The sequence below is a fragment of the Eurosta solidaginis genome, chromosome 1 (genome assembly GCF_040869045.1).
Source record: "Eurosta solidaginis isolate ZX-2024a chromosome 1, ASM4086904v1, whole genome shotgun sequence".
NCBI classification, from domain to species: domain Eukaryota; kingdom Metazoa; phylum Arthropoda; class Insecta; order Diptera; family Tephritidae; genus Eurosta; species Eurosta solidaginis.
This window is the reverse complement of record NC_090319.1, coordinates 365,988,302-366,008,177: the sequence shown is the minus strand read 5'-3', so window position 1 is coordinate 366,008,177 and position 19,876 is coordinate 365,988,302. Positions and strand designations below refer to the sequence as shown.

Genomic DNA, 19,876 nt, shown 5'->3' with positions numbered 1-19,876 from the left:
TTTGTCATACCCGAGAAATGGAGAATGGCCAAGGTGGTCCCGCTACTAAAGCCTGGTAAACCAGCTAACATAGGAGAGTCGTATCGTCCGATATCTCTCCTATCGCCAGTAGCAAAGACGCTCGAAGCCATTTTGCTCCCTTATTTCCAAGCAAATTTGCAACTAGCCTCCCATCAGCATGGCTTCAGAAAACTCCATAGCACTACCTCCGCGCTAAATGCCATTAGTACCCAGATAAATTGCGGTTTAAATCAAAACCCCCACCATAGAACAGTACTCGTAGCGCTAGACCTATCAAAAGCTTTTGATACGGTCAACCACGGTTCGTTACTGCAAGACCTGGAAGGGTCTACCCTTCCCCCATGTCTTAAAAGGTGGACCGCAAATTATCTGGGTGGTCGGCAGGCATCGGTGCTATTTAGAAACGAAACTTCAAAGCCAAGGAGAATTAAACAAGGGGTGCCACAGGGTGGTGTCCTATCCCCACTTTTGTTTAATTTCTACATATCTAAACTACCTTCACCACCGGAAGGAGTCACAATCGTTTCCTACGCCGATGACTGCACAGTAATGGCCACAGGCCCAGGCCCACAGATCGATGAGCTATGCAATAAAATAAACGGCTACCTCCCTGATATCTCCAGTTTTTTCGCCTCGCGAAACCTGGCATTATCACCGACTAAATCTTCCGCGACCTTATTTACAACATGGACGTCCCAAATGTCGACCATTTTGAACATCCACGTCGATGGCTCTACGCTACCGACTGTCCTACACCCCAAAATCTTGGGTGTGACGTTTGATCAGGATCTACATTTCGGTGAGCACGCAGCCGCAATTGTTCCGAGAATTCAGAGCCGTAACAAAATCCTCAAATCCCTTGCTGGCAGTACCTGGGGAAAAGATAAAGAAACGCTCATGACTACATACAAAGCAATTAGCCAGCCGATTACGTGCTACACGTCACCCATATGGTCGCCAAGCCTAAAAATTACCCACTGGAAGAAGCTACAGGCCTGCCAAAATACTGCTCTCAGAATTGCAACGGGCTGTCTTCTTATGTCCCCAGAACACCATCTACATAATGAGGCGAGAATACTCCCCATCAGGGAAAGAAACGAGATGCTGACCAAACAGTTCCTGTTGAATACCCAGAAACCTGGGCATCCCAACAGACATCTGATTGACGAGCCAGCACCGCATAGGGGCTTAAGGAGTCATCTCCGTAAGCATTTTGAGGAAATACGGCATCTGAGAACACAGCCGTATGAAGCGAAAAAACACAAGCAGGTCCTTGGTGAACTCCACAAACAGGCGTCGGACCTTTATGCCGGGAATTGCCCGGTGAACCCAGTACTCAAAGTAAAGTATCCAAAACTTGCGGAAGAGGAACGCATACTCCCCAGGGAAACGCGTGTCACTCTGGCTCAACTTCGTTCTGGATACTGTAACAGGTTAAACTCTTACATATCCAGAATCAACCCCGACATACAAAATGTATGCCCCGCTTGCAATGTGTCCCCACATGACACCAACCATCTCTTTAATTGTAATGTGGAACCAACGCCTCTAACACCCCTTTCCCTATGGTCCACCCCTGTTGAAACAGCAAGTTTCCTTGGACTCCCGTTAGAGGATATTGATGACAGTTTGTGATCGGTCGCGTCTGTTAGGTGGGGCGAAGCACTGCTACAACAACAACAACAACAACAACAGGTCATTTTGGAAGTACATATTTCAGTAGTATTTCCTCGAGACTACTTCCAAGATAATTTTGGCATTGTTTTTAGGATTATATGGTAACTATTCCGGGATCATTCCCCCACCCTCTTCCCCTGAAACAAAATATGTTATTTTTTGGACGGAGTTGACTTCTTCACCACCTTTATCTCTTTATTTACCCAATTTCAGTTTCTTGTTCATCTATCATAACTTTGACTGATTTTGACAACACAAATCATTAAGCATGCCAGCCCACAATTCGCCGCACTGCACACACTTCGCTGAAGCCATTGATGTTAATCGATTTGACAGCTTTTTTGCATATGCGCCACGAGCATAAACCTTCACTTTCCCATTATTGCTCAATTTCTGTTTTGCTGTCGTCGCGATATTGTTTTTGTTTTGTTTAGGTTTTCGGCAAAAAACACCCAACCAAACCTCCACCGAGTTCTGTGCTTGCTTATGTTCACATGCTTATATTTGTTTTATTTTGATTTACTTTTTTTGCAGACAATTCATTTCTAAAGAAGAGACTGATATTGAACACTTGGAGCAACGGCTTGAGAAAATAATCAAACTCTGCACTGTAGCTGTGGATTCGGGCAAGGAGTATGTAAAGAACCAGAGGTAACCTGCTGACACAATAATTTAAATCTTATTTACTCTTTTTGAAAAATTTTTCTTGAATCGCTCTTTGTTAGTTTCCAATTACACATAATGTATGTTATCAATTTTTTCTTCTTTTCCGCTTCTGCAGCGCCTTCGCCATGTCCTTATGGGATTTGCAGCAACATTTTGCCGATAATAAAAATGCACACAATGCTTTGGGCAAACTAATACACTGTTTTCAGGTTCGTTTAATTAACGCTTATTAAAATTATTTTATTTTAGTTAAACAACAAAAAATGCGATGGGTTAATTGCTTACTGGCATCGAGTCCCGCGAACCCCGATCCCGAATCTCGGGCATTCCGAGCCACTTCGCCGGGGTCCGGGATTTCTTCGGCATTTCATAATACAAATTTAATATCTTAATTTGGTTTATTTTTTTAAGTTTCAATTCCAAACCACAATAAATCTTCTTTTCCAGGTAAAATACGATTTACGTTTATACGTTTCAAATTTCAATGATCCGATTTCAGAAGAAACAGGCATTTCTCTTATACATTTTTATACCCGCTGTACTTGCACACAGGGTATTATAGCTTTGATTGGATAACAGTTGGTTGTACAGGTATAAAGGATTCGAGATAGATATAGACTTCCATATATCAAAATCATCAGTATCGAAAAAAAAATTTTATTGAGCCATGTCCGTCCGTCCGTCTGTCCGTTAACTCGATAACTTGAATAAATATTGAGATATCTTCACCAAATTTGGTACACGAGCTTATCTAGACCCAGAATAGATTGGTATTGAAAATGAGCGAAATCGGATGATAATCACGCCCATTTTTTATATATATAACATTTTGGAAAACACAAAAAACCTTTAGTAAATAATACACCTAGAATGTTGAAATTTGACGTGTGGACTGATATTGAGACTCTTGATAAAAATTTGAAAAAAAAATCTTAAATTGGGTGTGGCACCCCCCACTTGTGATAAAATCAATTTTACAAATATTATTGATCATAAATCAAAAATCATTAAACCAATCGTAACAAAATTCGGCAGAGAGGTTGCCTTTACTATAAGAAATGCTTTGAAGAAAAATTAAAGAAATCGGTTAAGGACCACGCTCACTTTTATATAAAAGATTTTTAAAAGGGTCGTGGACGAATAAAATAAGTTATATCTTTGCAAGAAAAGATCTTTATATCAATGGTGTTTCACTTATCAAGTGGATTTATAACAATAAATAGGAAAAACTTCAAATTTAAAAAAATGGCGTGGCACCGCCCCTTTTATGACTAAGCAATTTTCTATGTTTCGGGAGCCATAACTCGAAGAAAAATTAACGGATCGTAATAAAATTGAGTACACAAACTTTCCATATAGCAAGAAATATTTCTAGACAAAATGGACGAAATCGGTTAAGGACACGCCCACTTTTATTTAAAAGATTTTTAAAAGGGTCGTAGACGAAAATAATAAGCTATATCTTAACGAAAAAGAGCTTTGTATCAATGGAATTTGACTTTCTAAATTGAATTATAACATTAAATTGGAAAATACTAAAATTTTTGAAAATGGGTGCGACACCGCCCCTTTTATGACTAAGAAATTTTCTATGGTTCGGGAGCCATAACTCGAAGAAAAATTAACAAATCGTAATAAAATTTGGTACACAAATTTTCCCTATAGCAGGAAATATCTCTAGAAAAATGGACAAGATCGGTTAAAGACCACGCCCACTTTTATATAAAAGATTTTTAAAAGGGTCGTAGGCGAAAATAATAAGCTATAACTTAGCAAAAAATAGTTTTGAGTCAATGATATTTCACTTATCAAGCTTTATTGTAAGAGGAAATGGGAAGACATTTTTTTAAACGGGCGGTGCCACGTGTTATGTAGAAAAGTAATTTATCTGAAATGAAATGTACAATTGAAGCTCACGCTGAGTATATAATGTTCGGTTATACCCGAACTTAGACACCTTTACTTGTTTTCTTAAAATTTTGTCTCACACCGTAAGTGTGCTAACTCACCACGACCCTACACTATCTAACCCTCGGGTACCGAATCACACACAGCCTTCACCCCTAGAAACGACACCTATCATACCGCAAGCAGGCTAACCCACTTAACCCTAGGGACAGCGTTTACTTGCATATTTTTCTTAAAATAAGTCTTATTTATCTAGATATCTGACACCACAAGTGGGCTAACCAACTTAACTGTTAACCCATCAACTTCCGTATCCCCTAACCCCTGGAAACCACCCCTACTGTGAAACATGAAAATTTCAAAATGCGATATCTCGGCGAAAAAAATTTTATTTGAGCAAACTCAACGCCATTTGAAAGAAGAAAACTTGTATTTAAAGATGCCACAGGGATGTACCTTAACGTTAAGCTAATCGTTTATCAAAAAATTTCCACCGTTTCCGTTGAAACACTTCGAAATATTATCGATAAAGAAATTATCAAGATAAATTGTATCTCGTTTTTAACCGAAACGAAAAGCTTTCGTTAACGTTAAAAACGTTAACAAAAACGTGATACTTTATGTTTGAATTGTGCTGGCAATGATATAGCCATGGTGAAGCCGTAAGGTGGCAACAACGAGCGCACATACACACACAAACTCTATGTAATTTGTTTGTGTAATTCGTTGGTGGTAATGTCAAAAATACTCTGAGAAATGTTTGTACTGTCAAAATTCATGAGAAAAGTTGCAATCAGCTTGGCTAATGCTTTCACCTTTAATGACTCCGATATCAATCAGCTTTGCCAGCATAGTTTGAAATTAATAATCAACATAAACGATTTGATTTCGTTTGGATATGGCAGAAAACGAAACGAAATCATTTCGTTAATTTGACGATCTTAACGTTAATAAACGAAACGAAATGACTTCGTTTCGTTTATTAACGTTGATTATCGTAACGAAATGATATCGTTTCGTTGGTTAAGCATGCCTGAGATGCCATCCTTTAATTTTGGTGCAAGAAAACATCTGCAAGGCTACATAACCTCAAATATGGGCAAAAACGGTGGTTTTTGCACTTTTAGGTTAGGATATCTCGAAAATCAGAGCTGATAGAGCAATTCTGAGGTCAGAGTTGGATTCAGCGCATCACAAACCTTCGGAAATATATAGTTTGTTTCTGGGTCTGAATGTTGGTTAAATTTTGTAGGCCTGTGTTATTTTTTTAAACAAAATTGAACGGTCGCAGTCTCTGGATGATTCCGGAAAATACCGGGATCCCTGGGCTGTCACTTCAAATCCCGAAATCCCCGGATTGCAAAAGATCTTCGGGACTCGATGTCTGACTAGTAACACAGTCACTCATTGCTCCAAATATACACCAACGCACAGTGGACACATTTTTTAGGAAATCGCCTAAAAATAAAATGGGAATTTCCTGGAAATGCGAACCAGATAAAAAAATTTTGTTAGAACAATAACGTGCCGATAAGCCATTTTTAAACGGTTTTATTTAGATGACTTGACAGGCAGGCCGTTGTGAACGAATTTTGTAATTGAAATTTAAGTAACTTCCCGATAAGCTTGAAACTTGGAATATAGTTCAGAACCCGATGACAATGCAACAATAATCGTATTTGTGGTCCGATTTGGCTCATATTCGGAACACATAATAGATACAAGAATAGAAAGCGACCTATGAAAAAAATCGCTGCTAGGTGGCGCAAGGATCGAGATCAAAAGTCGTATTTGTGGTCCGATTTGGCTCATATTTGGAACACATAATAAATACAAGAATAAAAAGCGACCTATGAAAAAAATCGCCGCTATGTGGCGCAAGCATCGAGATATGCACAAAAATCGTATTTGTGGTCCGATTTGGCTCATATTTGGAACACATAATACATTCAAGAATAGAAATTGACCTATGAAAAAAACGCCGCTAGGTGGCACAAAGATCGAGATATTCAAAAAAATCGTGGAATCGATTGGAACACATAATACATACATGAATAGAAAGCGACCTATGATGTCCGATTTGGCTCATATTTCGAACAAATTTACATACAGTCCGGTAGAAGTGACATCAAAATATTTTGGAGTTGGAGGGGGACAAGCATACGTGGCGCAGAGTCGGGTAAAGTCTTTGGAAGGATTATGTATTGAGGACTTAGATTGTAACAAATTGTCAGGAAAGGGTCCTTGTAATAATGAGTGCGTTGATCAGACAAATAAAAACGTTGGACGCGTCAAATTTCTATTGATATTCATATATAAGACCAACTGAACCTTAATCAGGTTATGCTACGCCTTACATTTTTAGAAATTTCACGCGCCCAACGCTTTTATTTAATTGTCTGATCAGCGCCCTAGATTGATGAGGAGTGTGATGACTAGTACCTTAGACCTACCTAATTATTTTCTAGCTTTTAGTATTATTATTATTTCATATAAGTATTGTTTTCAATAAAACCGTTTAACTTGAACATTTTTTTTTATTATTTTATATCATTGTTAAGAACGGACATTAACAAGGAGAAGCTTCGTGCTGTGGAATTAAAACAGGGACGGTTTTTCACATTCATATTTGTCACAATAAATCTGATATCGCGGGCTACAAATTATTTCAATTTTGATCTTATTAAAAAGTGTTAGGTAGCTGGGGAGATTCTTGAGACCATCGTTAAATAAAAGAACTTTAATTCGAGTCCGGTATTTATGAAATTTGGAGTCAAATTTGTGGTCTATTGAATGAGTCAGCTCAAGCTGATAATCTGGTAAAACGCCTGAATTTGCATTGGTGAGGTTGATATAACTAGAATTCCATTAGTTATGTAAAGTTCCGTAATCATGGTTGTTGTAACACTGTTATGCTATAACACTGTTATTGTAATGGTTTCAAAATTTTACTATCTTAAAAAGGCGTGAGTACCACGTGAAGTTAGATGTGCAAAAATAAAGGTAAACGTCTAGGAAACCAATGTTTTTAAGTTAACAAGAGCTCGCACAGGGGTTGAAGTTATATTACAGCAGAGACAACTTTACCGGAAACAAATAGCTTCAGGTTTTTTGAGAAGAGCTTCATCGGCTTCTTATCGGTAAAAACTGATACCAGCAAGTTATTGTTTTATTATCGGTTTATTCTTGATAGTGCATTTTTATCGTCGAATTTTCGACTTGTCATCAGGTTGTTATCGATTGGTTATCAGCTTGTCATCCTCTTACTTTTGATTTCTTATAAGCTTGCTATCGATTGGTAACACTGCGATAACAAATTGTATAAGTTTCCGAAAACATATTGATAGCTCTTCCGCAATTATTCTTGGTAAAAAATCGATAAAAAATTGGCAACAGTCCGATAACATATTGATATTATAATTTTCCAATGATAAATCAAAAACCTTTCGATAACAATTTAATACTTTTTTTAATTTCATTATATTATATTAATTTTTTTTACAATTTTTGTTGTTATATCGGCCTACTGATTTTAAGATCGCGGGTTCGAATCGAGCTCAAGGCCTAACAATAATTTTTTATCATTATTATTGTTATGATAAATTTTTTCTTAATTGAAAAAATTTTTAAATTAGAATAGAAGAAAGAAAAAATTTTAGACAACTGCCAAAGCTCGTTGTATAGATCCATTTCGGGAACTGCTAAATTCCTTCATCGGCAACGTTTAGGCGCCGCTGCTATAACCATTCAGCCACCACAGCGGTTTTTTGTTTGTCTTCATTAATCCTACTTCCATTCTGGTTCGTGCCAATTGATATTCACAACACTGCGACATCTGTTGCAGAATAGCTGTGAAAATTGGACTTGTTTGTTGGCAATGCTGCCATAGTGTCAATAAAATATGACACTATGGCAGCATTGCCAACAAACAAGTCCAATTTTTTTTATTGAATTAGTTTTATATTATTTTATTTTAAAATGTTTTTGTTTATTTCATTTTATTGTATTTTACTTTATTCATTTTATTTTATGTTTTCTTCCATTTTACTTTACGTAATTTTTATACTCAGCTTAGCAGAGCTCACAGAGTATATTAATTTTGTTCGCATAACGGTACCCTGTAACGGCATAAACTAATCGAGATAGATATAGATCTGGGCGAAAAAAGAAATTCATTTAGCCATGTCCGTCCGTAAACACGATAACTTGAGTAAATTTTGAGGTATTGTGACGCAACCATTTTCGACTTGGCCGAGATGGTCGCCATGAATTTGTTGAAACGCTTCCTTTCATATGAAGCACGATAGCCGCTTGTACAAGAACTCACGATACTGTTTTATACTCACGAAAGAATTCCGTTTTAAATAAAAACAAAGTGCTACACTTTATAATTACACTGTATAGTCCTTTTTTATTAAACCGAAATTAAAAGGCTCTGATATAGTGAGATATATATATATCTTAAAATGATGTTGAATTTTACGTCTGTACAAGTTAAATTCGCGGAATTAATTGGCTTCTATTCATTTGACAGATAGCCCTTATTGTGAATGTGTTGTTTTGACAGGTAACCCTTATTGTGAACTATGGTTGTGTTTAATAAGCATTGCTTGACTTTATGGTCACGCAACACTTGCCGTAAGGGTTACCTTACAGTATCTATATGAAATTTGGTATGTACGTTTTCCTGGTAATAGGAGTAACGTGCCTGCCAAATTTCATCATGATATCTTCAACGACTCCGAAATTACAGCTTGCAAAACTTTTAAATTACCTTCTTTTAAAAGTTGGCGGTGCCACGCCCATTGTCCAAAAATTTACTTTTTTTCTATTTTGCGTCATAAGGTCAACGCACCTACAAAGTTTCATCGCTTTATCCGTCTTTGGTAATGAATTATCGCACTTTTTCGGTTTTTCGAAATTTTCGATATCGAAAAAGTGGGCGTGGTTGTAGTCCGATTTCGTTCATTTTACATAGCGATCTGAGATGAGCGCCCAAGAACCTACATACCAAATTTCATCAAGATACCTCAAAATTTACTCAAGTTATCCCGTTTACGGACGGACGGACATGGCTAAATGAATTTCTTTTTTCACTCAGATCATTTTGATATATAGAAGTCTATATCTATCTCGATTAGTTTATGCCGTTACGGATTATCGTTATGCGAACAAAGTTAATACACTCTGTGTGCTCTGCTCAGCTGATTATAATTAGCAAAATTGGATAACGAACACGCCCACTTTTTAAAAAAAATAATTTTAAAAGTCAATTTTTAACAAAAAATTTAATATCTTTACAGTATATAAGTAAATTATGTCAACATTCAACTCCAGTAATGATATGGTGCAACAAAATACAAAAAAAGCTTCTATTACGATAACTGTTTTCTGTGAAAATGTGCGAAATCGGTTGAAGCCACGCCCAGTTTTTATACACAGTCGACCGTATGTCCTTCCGCTCGGCCGTTAACACGATAACTTGACCAAAAATCGATGTATCTTTACTAAACTTAGTTCACGTACTTATCTGAACTCACTTTATCTTGGTATAAAAAATGGCCGAATTCCGACTATGACCACGCCCACTTTTTCGATATCGAAAATTACGAAAAATGAAAAAAATGCCATAATTCTATACCAAATACGAAAAAAGGGATAAAATATGGTGATTGAATTGGTTTTTTGACGCAAAATATAACTTTAGAGAAAACTTTGTAAAATGACTGTGACACCTACCATATTAAGTAGAAGAAAATGGAAAAGTTTTGCAGGGCGAAATCAAAAGCCCTTTATATCTTGGCAGGAATACTGTTCGTGGTATTACATACATAAATAAATTAGCGATACCGGACAGATGATGCTCTGGGTCACCCCTGTTCCACCTTTATGGCGATATCTATAAAAGGCGTCCACCTAAAGAACTATGGCCCACTCCCTTTTAAAATACTCTTTAACATCTTTCATTTGATTCCCATATTGTACAAACACATTCTTCAGTCATACCTGGTCCACCTTTACGGTGATATCTCGAAAAGGCGTACACCTTCAGAACTAAGGCCCACTCCCTTTTAAAATACTCATTACAACTTTTCATTTGATACTCATATCGTACAAACACATTCTAGAGTCACCCCTGGTCCACCTTTATGGCGATATCCCGAAATGGCGTCCACCTATAGAACTATGGCCCACTCCCTTTTAAAATACTCTTTAATACCTTCCATTTGATTGATACCCATGTCATACAAACACATTCCAGGGACCTCTCTGAAGTTGGCAATACAACTTTTACGTGGAAAAAAATTACCTATTGGGAAAATTGCCGTGAATTTGTCGTAATTTATCCGTGAAACAAAAAAATTTGCCGTGGCCATATTTTAGAAAATACAGCGTGGTACGCTAACTTCACGTGAAGTTAGGGTGCCACCCTCAGAAAACCACCTTAGAGACCAGCTAGGAAAATAGTTCTTGCACACGAATTTGCCGTAAATTTGCCGTAGATAAGTGGCATATTATATAATTTCGAAAAAAAAAATTTGTAATTTTTTTTATGGTGCACCACCAACTTAACGTGAAGTTAGCGTGCTACTTTTCGAAAACCACCTTAGACACCAGTTAGGAAAATAATTCTTGCACGTGAATTTGCCGTAGATAAGTGGCATATTTTATAAATCCGAAAAAAAAAAATGTCAAATTTTGTTTATAGTGCACCGCCAACTTCACGTGAAGTTAGCGTGCCACCCTCAGAAAACCATCTTAGTGGCCAGCTAGGAAAATAATTCTTGCACACGAATTTGCCGTAAATTTGCCGTAGATAAGTGGCATATTTCATAAATTCGAAAAAAAAATTTCAAATTTTTTTTATGGTGCACCGCCAACTCCACGTGAAGTTAGCGTGCCACCCTCAGAAAACCATCTTAGTGGCCAGCTAGGAAAATAATTCTTGCACACGAATTTGTCGTAAATTTTCCGTAGATAAGTGGCATATTTCATAAATTTTCTTTTTCGAATTTATAAAATATGCCACTTATCTACGGCAAATTTACGACAAATTCGTGTGCAAGAATTATTTTCTTAGCTGGCCTCTCAGGTAGTTTTCTGAGGGTGGCACACGAACTTCACGTGAAGGTGGCGGTGCACCATAGAAAAATATGAATTTTTTTTTTCGAATTTATAAAATATGCCACTTAGATACGGCAAATTCGTGTGCAAGAATTATTTTCCTAGCTGGCCTCTAAGGTGGTTTTCTTCACGTGAAGTTAGCGTGCCACCCTGTATTTTCTAAAACGTGGCCGCGGCAAATTTTTTTGTTTCACGGATAATTCACGGCAAATTCACGTGCAAGAATTATTTTCCTAACTGGTGACTAGGTGGTTTTCGAAAAGTGGCACGCTGACTTCACGTGAAGTTGGCGGTTCAACATAAAAAAAAATTTGAACATTTTTTTTCGAAGTTATAAAATATGGCACTTATCTACGGCAAATTTACGGCAAATTCGTGCGCAAAAATTATTTTTCTGCCTGGTCTCTAAGGTGGTTTTCTGAGGGTGGCACGCTAACTTCACGTGAAGTTGGCGTGCCACCCTGTATTTTCTAAAACATGGCCGCGGCAAATTTTTTTGTTTCGTATAATTCACGGCAAATTTACGGCAAATTCACGTGCAAGAATTATTTTCCTAACTGGTGTCTGAGGTGGTTTTTGAAAAGTGGCACGCTAACTTCACGTGAAGTTGGCGGTGCACCACAAAAAAAAGTTAAATTTTATTTTTTCGAAATTATATAATATGCCACTTATCTACAGCAAATTTACGGCAAATTCGTGTGCAAGAATTATTTTCCTAGCTGGTCTCTAAGGTGGTTTTCTGAGGGTGGCACGCTAACTTCAAGTGAAGTTAGCGTGCCACCCTGTATTTTCTAAAATATGGTCACGGCAAATTTTTTTGTTTCACGGATAAATTACGGCAAATTCACGGCAATTTTCCCAATAGGTAATTTTTTTCCACGTAAAAGTTGTCTTGCCAACTTCAGAGAGGTATTCCAGGGTTACCCTTGGTTCATTTTCCTACATAGTGATTTTCCCTTATTTTGCCTCCAAAGCTCTCAGCTGAGTATGTAATGTTCGGTTACACCCAAAGTTAGCCTTCCTTACTTGTTATATCTAGCTTTAAAAGCTCGTCGAAAACATCGTCGAAACGGGTATAAAACATTTCTATATTTACGTCGTTACTTCCAAGTGCTATGTTACCGTTTCTGGCTTAAGATATTTAAGCACTTTTTTCCAAAACATGTGAGCTTAAATTTTGATTTTATTATTTACTTAGCCAGTTGACAATAGTTTAATTTTGATCGAAATTGCTTTAAAATTGCCCACAGTGTGACGCTCATGCTCGTAGTTACTAACATTTTCTTTCCATAGTTAATATTTTTTTTTTGTGTTACTCCTATAGAAGCAGGTATTTATTTATGTGTGTATATTTGTATGAAGTACGAATTCGATATCGCCGTCAATACATCAATCCATTACTCATAGACAATGGCGCGATTGTAACAATTTTTTTTTTGCAAATACATTCATACATATATATATTTATTTACTTGCATATCTCCATTTGCAGGAAATGAACAAGTTTCATACAATTTTATTGGATCAAGCAAGTCGCACGGTTTTGAAAAATCTTAAAGTATTTGTCAAAGACGATATCAATCAAGTTAAGGACTATAAAGGACACTTCCTTAAAGTATCTGAAGGTTATGATAATGCGCTCTTAAAAAATGCACAGGTAAATTTAGTTTGCTTAGATGATGAATCATGTTTATTGTTTGTTTATTTAATTCCTTAACTAAAACGAGTTGATGTTGTTAATTAATTTCATTTGCAGGCAAGCAAAAATCGTCCACAAGAAGTACAAGAGGCAGCTAATATTTTATCGGCTAGTAAATCATGCTTTCAACATACCGCATTAGATTATGTTAATTATATAACTTTAGTACAATCGCGTAAGGTTCCTTCGATTTTATCAACGGTTAGTCAACAATTATTTATTTATTGAATTCTATATATAATTACGAATATATATAATATGAATTTATTTTTTTTAACAGCTTGTCGATTATTATCAGGCTTGTTTTACATATTATCATCAAGGTTTCGATTTATGCAACGATTTTGATGAATTCTTTAAAAATATAACAGAAGACTTAAATTGTCTACGTGGAGATTATCAACAATTAGAAAAAGCTATGCAAAATCGTCATTTAAGTGTAAACAGTTTTAATGATACAAACACAAATAGTACTTCGAACAAAATCGAAGGTTATTTATTTAAAAAGAAATCGAAAGGTTTCAAAACTTGGTGCAGACGCTGGTTCTATTTAAGTAACAATCAACTGGTTTATAGGTAAGAATTATTCTTCGATAATTTGGATTATAAAGCATTAGCTTAGCATGCATAGAAGAAGAAGAGTATCAAATGATTCAAATTTTTTTTTTTAATTTTTTTTTTAAATTTTTTTTTCTTTAAAGTTTACATATTTAAGTTTTTTTTGTGAAACGTCCCTTTAAGCTAATGATATGTACATGAGTATGTATAAGTATTTTAGCTTAGAAATGCTAGTATTTGTGAAGAAGCTTACCATTGACTTAGGGGAGCAACAACATTTCTTTGGAAAATGCAGGCCTGGGTTCGTTTCTCAAAAATACAATTGAATTTGTTCTGACAAATTTTTGATTTCAGAAGAACCCTGATTTCGATTTCATTCGATTTTTTTGAAGCTCGATAAGGCGGAATGCTAGATCGCTGATTACACAGGCCGACAAAATTTAACCAACATTCAGACCCAGAAACCAGACTATAAATTTCCGAAGGTTTATGATGCGTTGAATCCAAATCTGGCCTCAGAATTGCTCTATCAGCTCGAGATATCCCAACCTAAAAGTGCAAAAAACACTGTTTTGCGCATATTTGAGGTTATGTAGCCTTGCAGATGTTTTCTTTCACCAAAATAATAGGCTGGCATCTTTAAGTACAAGTCCTCTTCTTTTTTCAAATGGCGTTGAGTTTGCTCAAATAACATTTTTTTTTCGCTGAGAGATCGCATTTTCAAATTTTCATGTTTCTAAATTTTCCTACACCTGAAAATCGATTAAGATACCATAGACATGATATAGTCGATTACTAATTTTCTTGAATTGAGTCTTATTTTTTCTTAAAATATGCTACTAAACTCGCTGTTCTCAAGATTATGTGGGTTTGCCTGCTTGTGGTGTTGTAGGCGTGGTTTCTAGGGGTTAGGGCTGCGTGTGACTTGGTACCCGAGGGTTAGATAGTGTAGGGGTTTGGTGAGTTAGCACACTTATGGTGTGAGACAAAATTTTAAGAAAAATAAAACTCAATTCCTGAAAATTAGTAATCGGCTATATGATGTCTATGTTATCTTAATCGATTTTCAGGTGTAGGAATGCGATATCTCAGTGAAAAAAAATTATATTTGAGAAAACTCAACGCCATTTGAAAAAAGAAGAAGACTTGTACTTAAAGATGTCAGCCTATTATTTTGGTGAAAGAAAACATCTGCAAGGCTACATAACCTCAAATATGGGCGAAAACGGTGGTTTTTGTACTTTTAGGTTAGGATATCTCGAAAACCAGAGCTGATAGAACAATTTTGAGGCCAGATTTCGATTAATCGCATCAAAATCGTTGGAAAATATATAGTCCGGTTTCTGGGTCTGCGATGCTGTCGGCCTGTGTTATCAATGTAGCCTAAAGTGGCATATGAAGCGTAAATATGAACCTTTTGCTATCCTTTTGAAATCGGAATCAAAATCATGGCTTATAGAAATTTCGTTTATATTGTGTACACCATTAGTATATGGAAGGTCTTTATTGGTGCTACCTCAAAAGGAATATTCGAATTCATGACTACTTTTTTATGAATTTCAATTTTGCTTCCCTTACACTGTAACACTGGCTAGTTCAACCTAATCTCTCTAACACTAAACAGCACACGGCTGGCTGGTTATTTTCCTATCCTCTAAAACATTGGTTTTGGCATCAACGTACAAAATTTAAGTCTGTTTATTATATTTTATATGTTATTTATTTAGAAACTTAAACACGTAAAAATAAGTAAGTGATATGGCTTCTTTTTTTTTATACGAATGGTATACTTTTTTATAAGTTTATATTACAGGAACACAAAAATTCACATATATAGTACATATTCAAATTTGTTTGACTTCCCAACCCATATAACATTCTCTATATTATTGAAAAGTGAAAAAAACGGAAATTTCCGCGTTCATATTTAAATGGCCAACTTGATTTATGCTCCTATCGTTTATGTTTGCAAATTAGATGATAGACAGCTAAGTATCGTCTTTAAGATTCTCGCTGAATCAACATGATTTTATTTTATCTATTGCTTATTAAGCGGCTACCGTGGTGTGATGGTAGCGTGCTCCGCCTGCCACACCGTATGCCCTGGGTTCGCACCCCGGGCAAAGCAACATCAAAATTACAGAAATAGTTTTTCAATTAGAAGAAAATGTTTGGCAAGCGCTCCGAGTGCATTTCTGCCATGAAAAGCTCTCAGTGAAAACTCATCTGCCTTGCAGATGCCGTTCGGAGTCGGCATAAAAAATGTAGGTCCCGTCCGGCCAATTTGTAGGGAAAAATCAAGAGGAGCACGACGCAAATTAGAAGAGAAGCTCGGCTTTAGATCTCTTCGGAGGTTATCGCGCCTTACATTTATTTATTTATTTATTTAATTATCGATCCACGTATGTTTATACAGTACCTAAATAATATTAATAGCATAAATTGATTACCCTTAATCAAATTCATGTACGTAAGTTATTGTGCACTGCAGAAAAACAAATCTCGTATATAACATTAAAAGTGCTGGCGAGATTCCTGATAGAAGTAAAACGAAAGACTAGTTTTTCTTAAAGGGGAGATAAGAAAGCTAAATACAAAAAGTCGATTTTGAACACTACCGAGTACTTTAATAAGGGCAGAGCTCTACCAGCGATTCAATAATTAAATTAAAATTAAAATATGTGTATACATAAATCTATTATTATTGGCAATTTGTATGAAATGTCTTTTTGAAAGCTCTATTAACATTTTTTATTATACTCAGCGTGCTTTGCACCAAATTTGGTACACGAGCTTATCTGGACCCAGAATAGATTGGTATTGAAAATGAGCGAAATCGGATGATAACCACGCCCAATTTTTATATATATATCATTTTGGAAAACACAAAAAACCTGATTATTTAGTAAATAATACACCTAGAATATTGAAATTTGACATGTGAACTGATATTGAGACTCTTAATAAAAATTTGAAAAAAAAAAAATAATTAAATGGGCGTGGCACCGCCCACTTGTGATAAGATAAATTTCACAAATATTATTAAACACAAATCAAAAATCGTTAAACCTATCGTATCAAAATTCGGGAGAGGTTGCCTTTACTATGAGGAATGCTTTGAAGAAAAATTAACGAAATCGGTTAACGACCACGCCACTTTTATATAAAGGATTTTTAAAAGGGTCGTGGACGAATATAATAAGGTATATCTTAGCGAAAAAGAGCTTTTTATCAATGGTATTTCATTTCCCAAGTGGATTTATAACAATAAGTAGGAAAAACTTCAAATTAAAAAAAATGGGCGTGGCAGCGCCCCTTTTATGACTAAGCAATTTTCTATGTTTCGGGAGCCATAACTCGAAGAAAAATTAACGGATCGTAATGAAATTGGAGACACAAATTTTCCTTATAGCAGGAAATATTTCTAGAAAAAATGGACGGGATCGATTAAAGACCACGGCAACTTAGATATAAAACAAGTTTAAAAGGGACGTAGACTATAATAATAAGCTATAACTTAGCAAAAAATAGTTTTGAATTTTCACTTATCAAGTTTTACTGTAAGAGGAAATGGGGAGACATTTTTCTTTTAAACGGGCGGTGCCACGTCTTATGTAGAAAAGCAATTTATCTGAAATGAAATGTGCAATTGAAGCTCACGCTTGGTATATAATGTTCGGTTACGCCCGAACTTAGACACCTTTACTTGTTTTTTGTATAAATAAGAGGAAAAAAATTCTTGTGATAAGGTCAAAAATGTCTGCTGATGTTTGTGAAAAACCACAATTGGTATAAATTGTGATCACTCAGGGGGCGAAATCCATTTAAAATGAAATCCTTGCTGTTAAGGAAATATAACGAAATCTGATTGAGCTTGGCCCAAATTTTTCTAAAGCCGCCGTGGTGTGGTGGTAGCGTGCTCCGCCTACTACAACGAAGATTTTGGGTTCATGTCTCGTGCAAAGTAACATTAAAAAAAATTTTAGAATCAAGATTTTTCGGTTAGAAAAAGTTTGCCAAAGCGAGGTCGTGATTTGGCAACCATTTCGAGTGTATTCCTGCCATGAAAATCTTCTCAGTGAAAACTCATCTGCCTTGCAGAAGCCGTTCAAAATAGGCATAAAATATGTAGCTCCCGTGTCGCCCATTTGTAGGAAAAATTATAAGGAGCACGACGCAAATAGAAAGAGAAGCTTGGCCTAAAATCTTTTTGGAGGTTATCGCGCCTTGCATTTATTTTATTTTAGTTGTTGTTGTTGTTGTAGCGATAAGGACACTCGCCGAAGGCCTTGGGGAGTGTAATCTATGTTGATGGTCCTTTGCCGGATATAGCTCCCGTACGTGTCGGTAACAAGCAACGTTAAAAATCAAGCCCGATCATCTCGGGAACGATGTAATATGACCATATTGAACCTTGAAGGCCATCCCGCCCCTGGTGCCGCCATAGCCTCGCATGCTAAGGTAACAGGATTCGCCACGAGTGGTGAGGTTGACAATTGAAAGGGAAGGCGCCACCCAACCCCTTAAATTGAGCTATATTCAATCGAAATACATTTTTTTACTACGGATGTTTAGCAGGAAAGCCCATCTTGCTTATAGTTGGGCACATTGCACCAAGCTTCGACTAAAACTAAAAATAATAAGGTAACACAGTGGTAACTTTCTTTGCATATGTCATTTGTAATGAGCTGACATCTTCAATCATCTGATGATTTTGTGTCAGCAAGCAGAAGTATGCAGTTAACTAGATGAACAAGAAGATGAAAGTTCAATTCATGCTAAATTTAAGCAAAATTTATACTAATAAATTATTGACTTATTTTTTCATTATTTAATTTATTTTGTTTGCCGGTTTTAGGTCCTGGGTGAATAAAACCACAAGTTGACAAATACAAAACATTAACAAATTAAAAATCAAAATTATAATTATTTTTATCATCTGTATTTTTTTAGCGAAACTTGCTCATATTGCTTTATACAATTGTTTTATTTATTAGAGATGCCACATGTTAATTTTGCCACCAAGCTATGATTATCCCAAATGTCTTCATTTGTTGAACCTATTTACGTCACTAGAATTGTGTGTGATTTCAACTAGATTTATTATACTCAGCTGAGCAAAGCTCACAGGGTATACTAATTTTGTTCGCATAACGGTAATCCTTAACGGCATAAACTAATCGAGATAGATATAGACTTCTATATATCAAATTGATCTGGGCGAAAAAAGAAATTCATTTAGCCATATCCGTCCGTACGTAAACACGATAACTTAAGTAAATTTTGAGGTATCTTGGTGAAATTTGGTATGTAGGTTCCTGGGCACTTATCCCAGATCGCTATTTAAAATGAACCAAATCGGACTATAACCACGCCCACTTTTTCGATATCGAAAATTTCAAAAAACCGAAAAAGTGCGATAATTCATTACCAAAGACGGAAACTTGGTGGGTGGGTTGACCTTATGATGCGGAATGGAAAATTAGTAACATTTTGGACAATGGGCGTGGCACCGCCCACTTTTAAAAGAAGGTAATTTTAAAGTTTAGCAAGCTGTAATTTGGCAAGAAAGTTACTCCTATTCCTATATGTGTAATAAATAAAAATTTGCAAAATCGGATGATGAACCCGCCCACTTTTTAAAAAATAAAATTTGTTTTAAGTAAAATTGTAACAAAAAATTTTATATCTTTACAGTATATATGTAAGTATATTATGTCAACATTCAACTCCAAAAATAAAAGAAAATTTCAAAATGGGCGTGGCTCCGCCCTTTTTCATTTTATTTGTCTAGAATACTTTTAATGCCATAAGTCGAACAAAAATTTACTAATCCTTGTGAAATTTGGTAAGGGCATAGCTTGTAAGCCGATAACGGTTTTCTGTGAAAATGGGCGAAATCGGTTGAAGCCGCGCCCAGTTTGTATACACAGTTGACCGTCTGTCCTTCCGCTCGGCTGTTAACGCGATAACTTGAGCAAAAATCGTTATATCTTTACTAAACTTATTTCACGTACTTATCTGAACTCACTTTATCTTGGTATAAAAAATTGCCGAAATCCGACTGTGACCACGCCCACTTATTCGATATGGAAAATTACGAAAAATGAAAAAATGCCATAATTCTATACCAAATATTAAAAAAGGGATGAAACATGGTAATTGGATTGGTTTGTTGACGCAAAATATAAGTTTAGAAAAAACTTTGTAAAATGGGTGTGA

The 19,876-nt window shown here is 35.9% G+C and overlaps 1 protein-coding gene across 3 annotated transcripts in view; it reads left to right on the top strand.

Annotated features, from left to right (window-relative positions):
- The window catches only part of CenB1A (Centaurin beta 1A), a 55,736-nt gene that overhangs the window by 22,782 nt on the left and 13,078 nt on the right, over positions 1-19,876 (top strand). For all 3 annotated transcript variants that reach the window (XM_067762872.1, XM_067762871.1, XM_067762873.1), the window contains exons 2-6: positions 2,233-2,349; positions 2,480-2,573; positions 12,890-13,054; positions 13,154-13,297; positions 13,377-13,672. In XM_067762872.1, the coding sequence (XP_067618973.1) occupies positions 2,233-2,349; positions 2,480-2,573; positions 12,890-13,054; positions 13,154-13,297; positions 13,377-13,672 (816 nt within the window). The remainder of the gene's footprint in view (positions 1-2,232; positions 2,350-2,479; positions 2,574-12,889; positions 13,055-13,153; positions 13,298-13,376; positions 13,673-19,876) is intronic.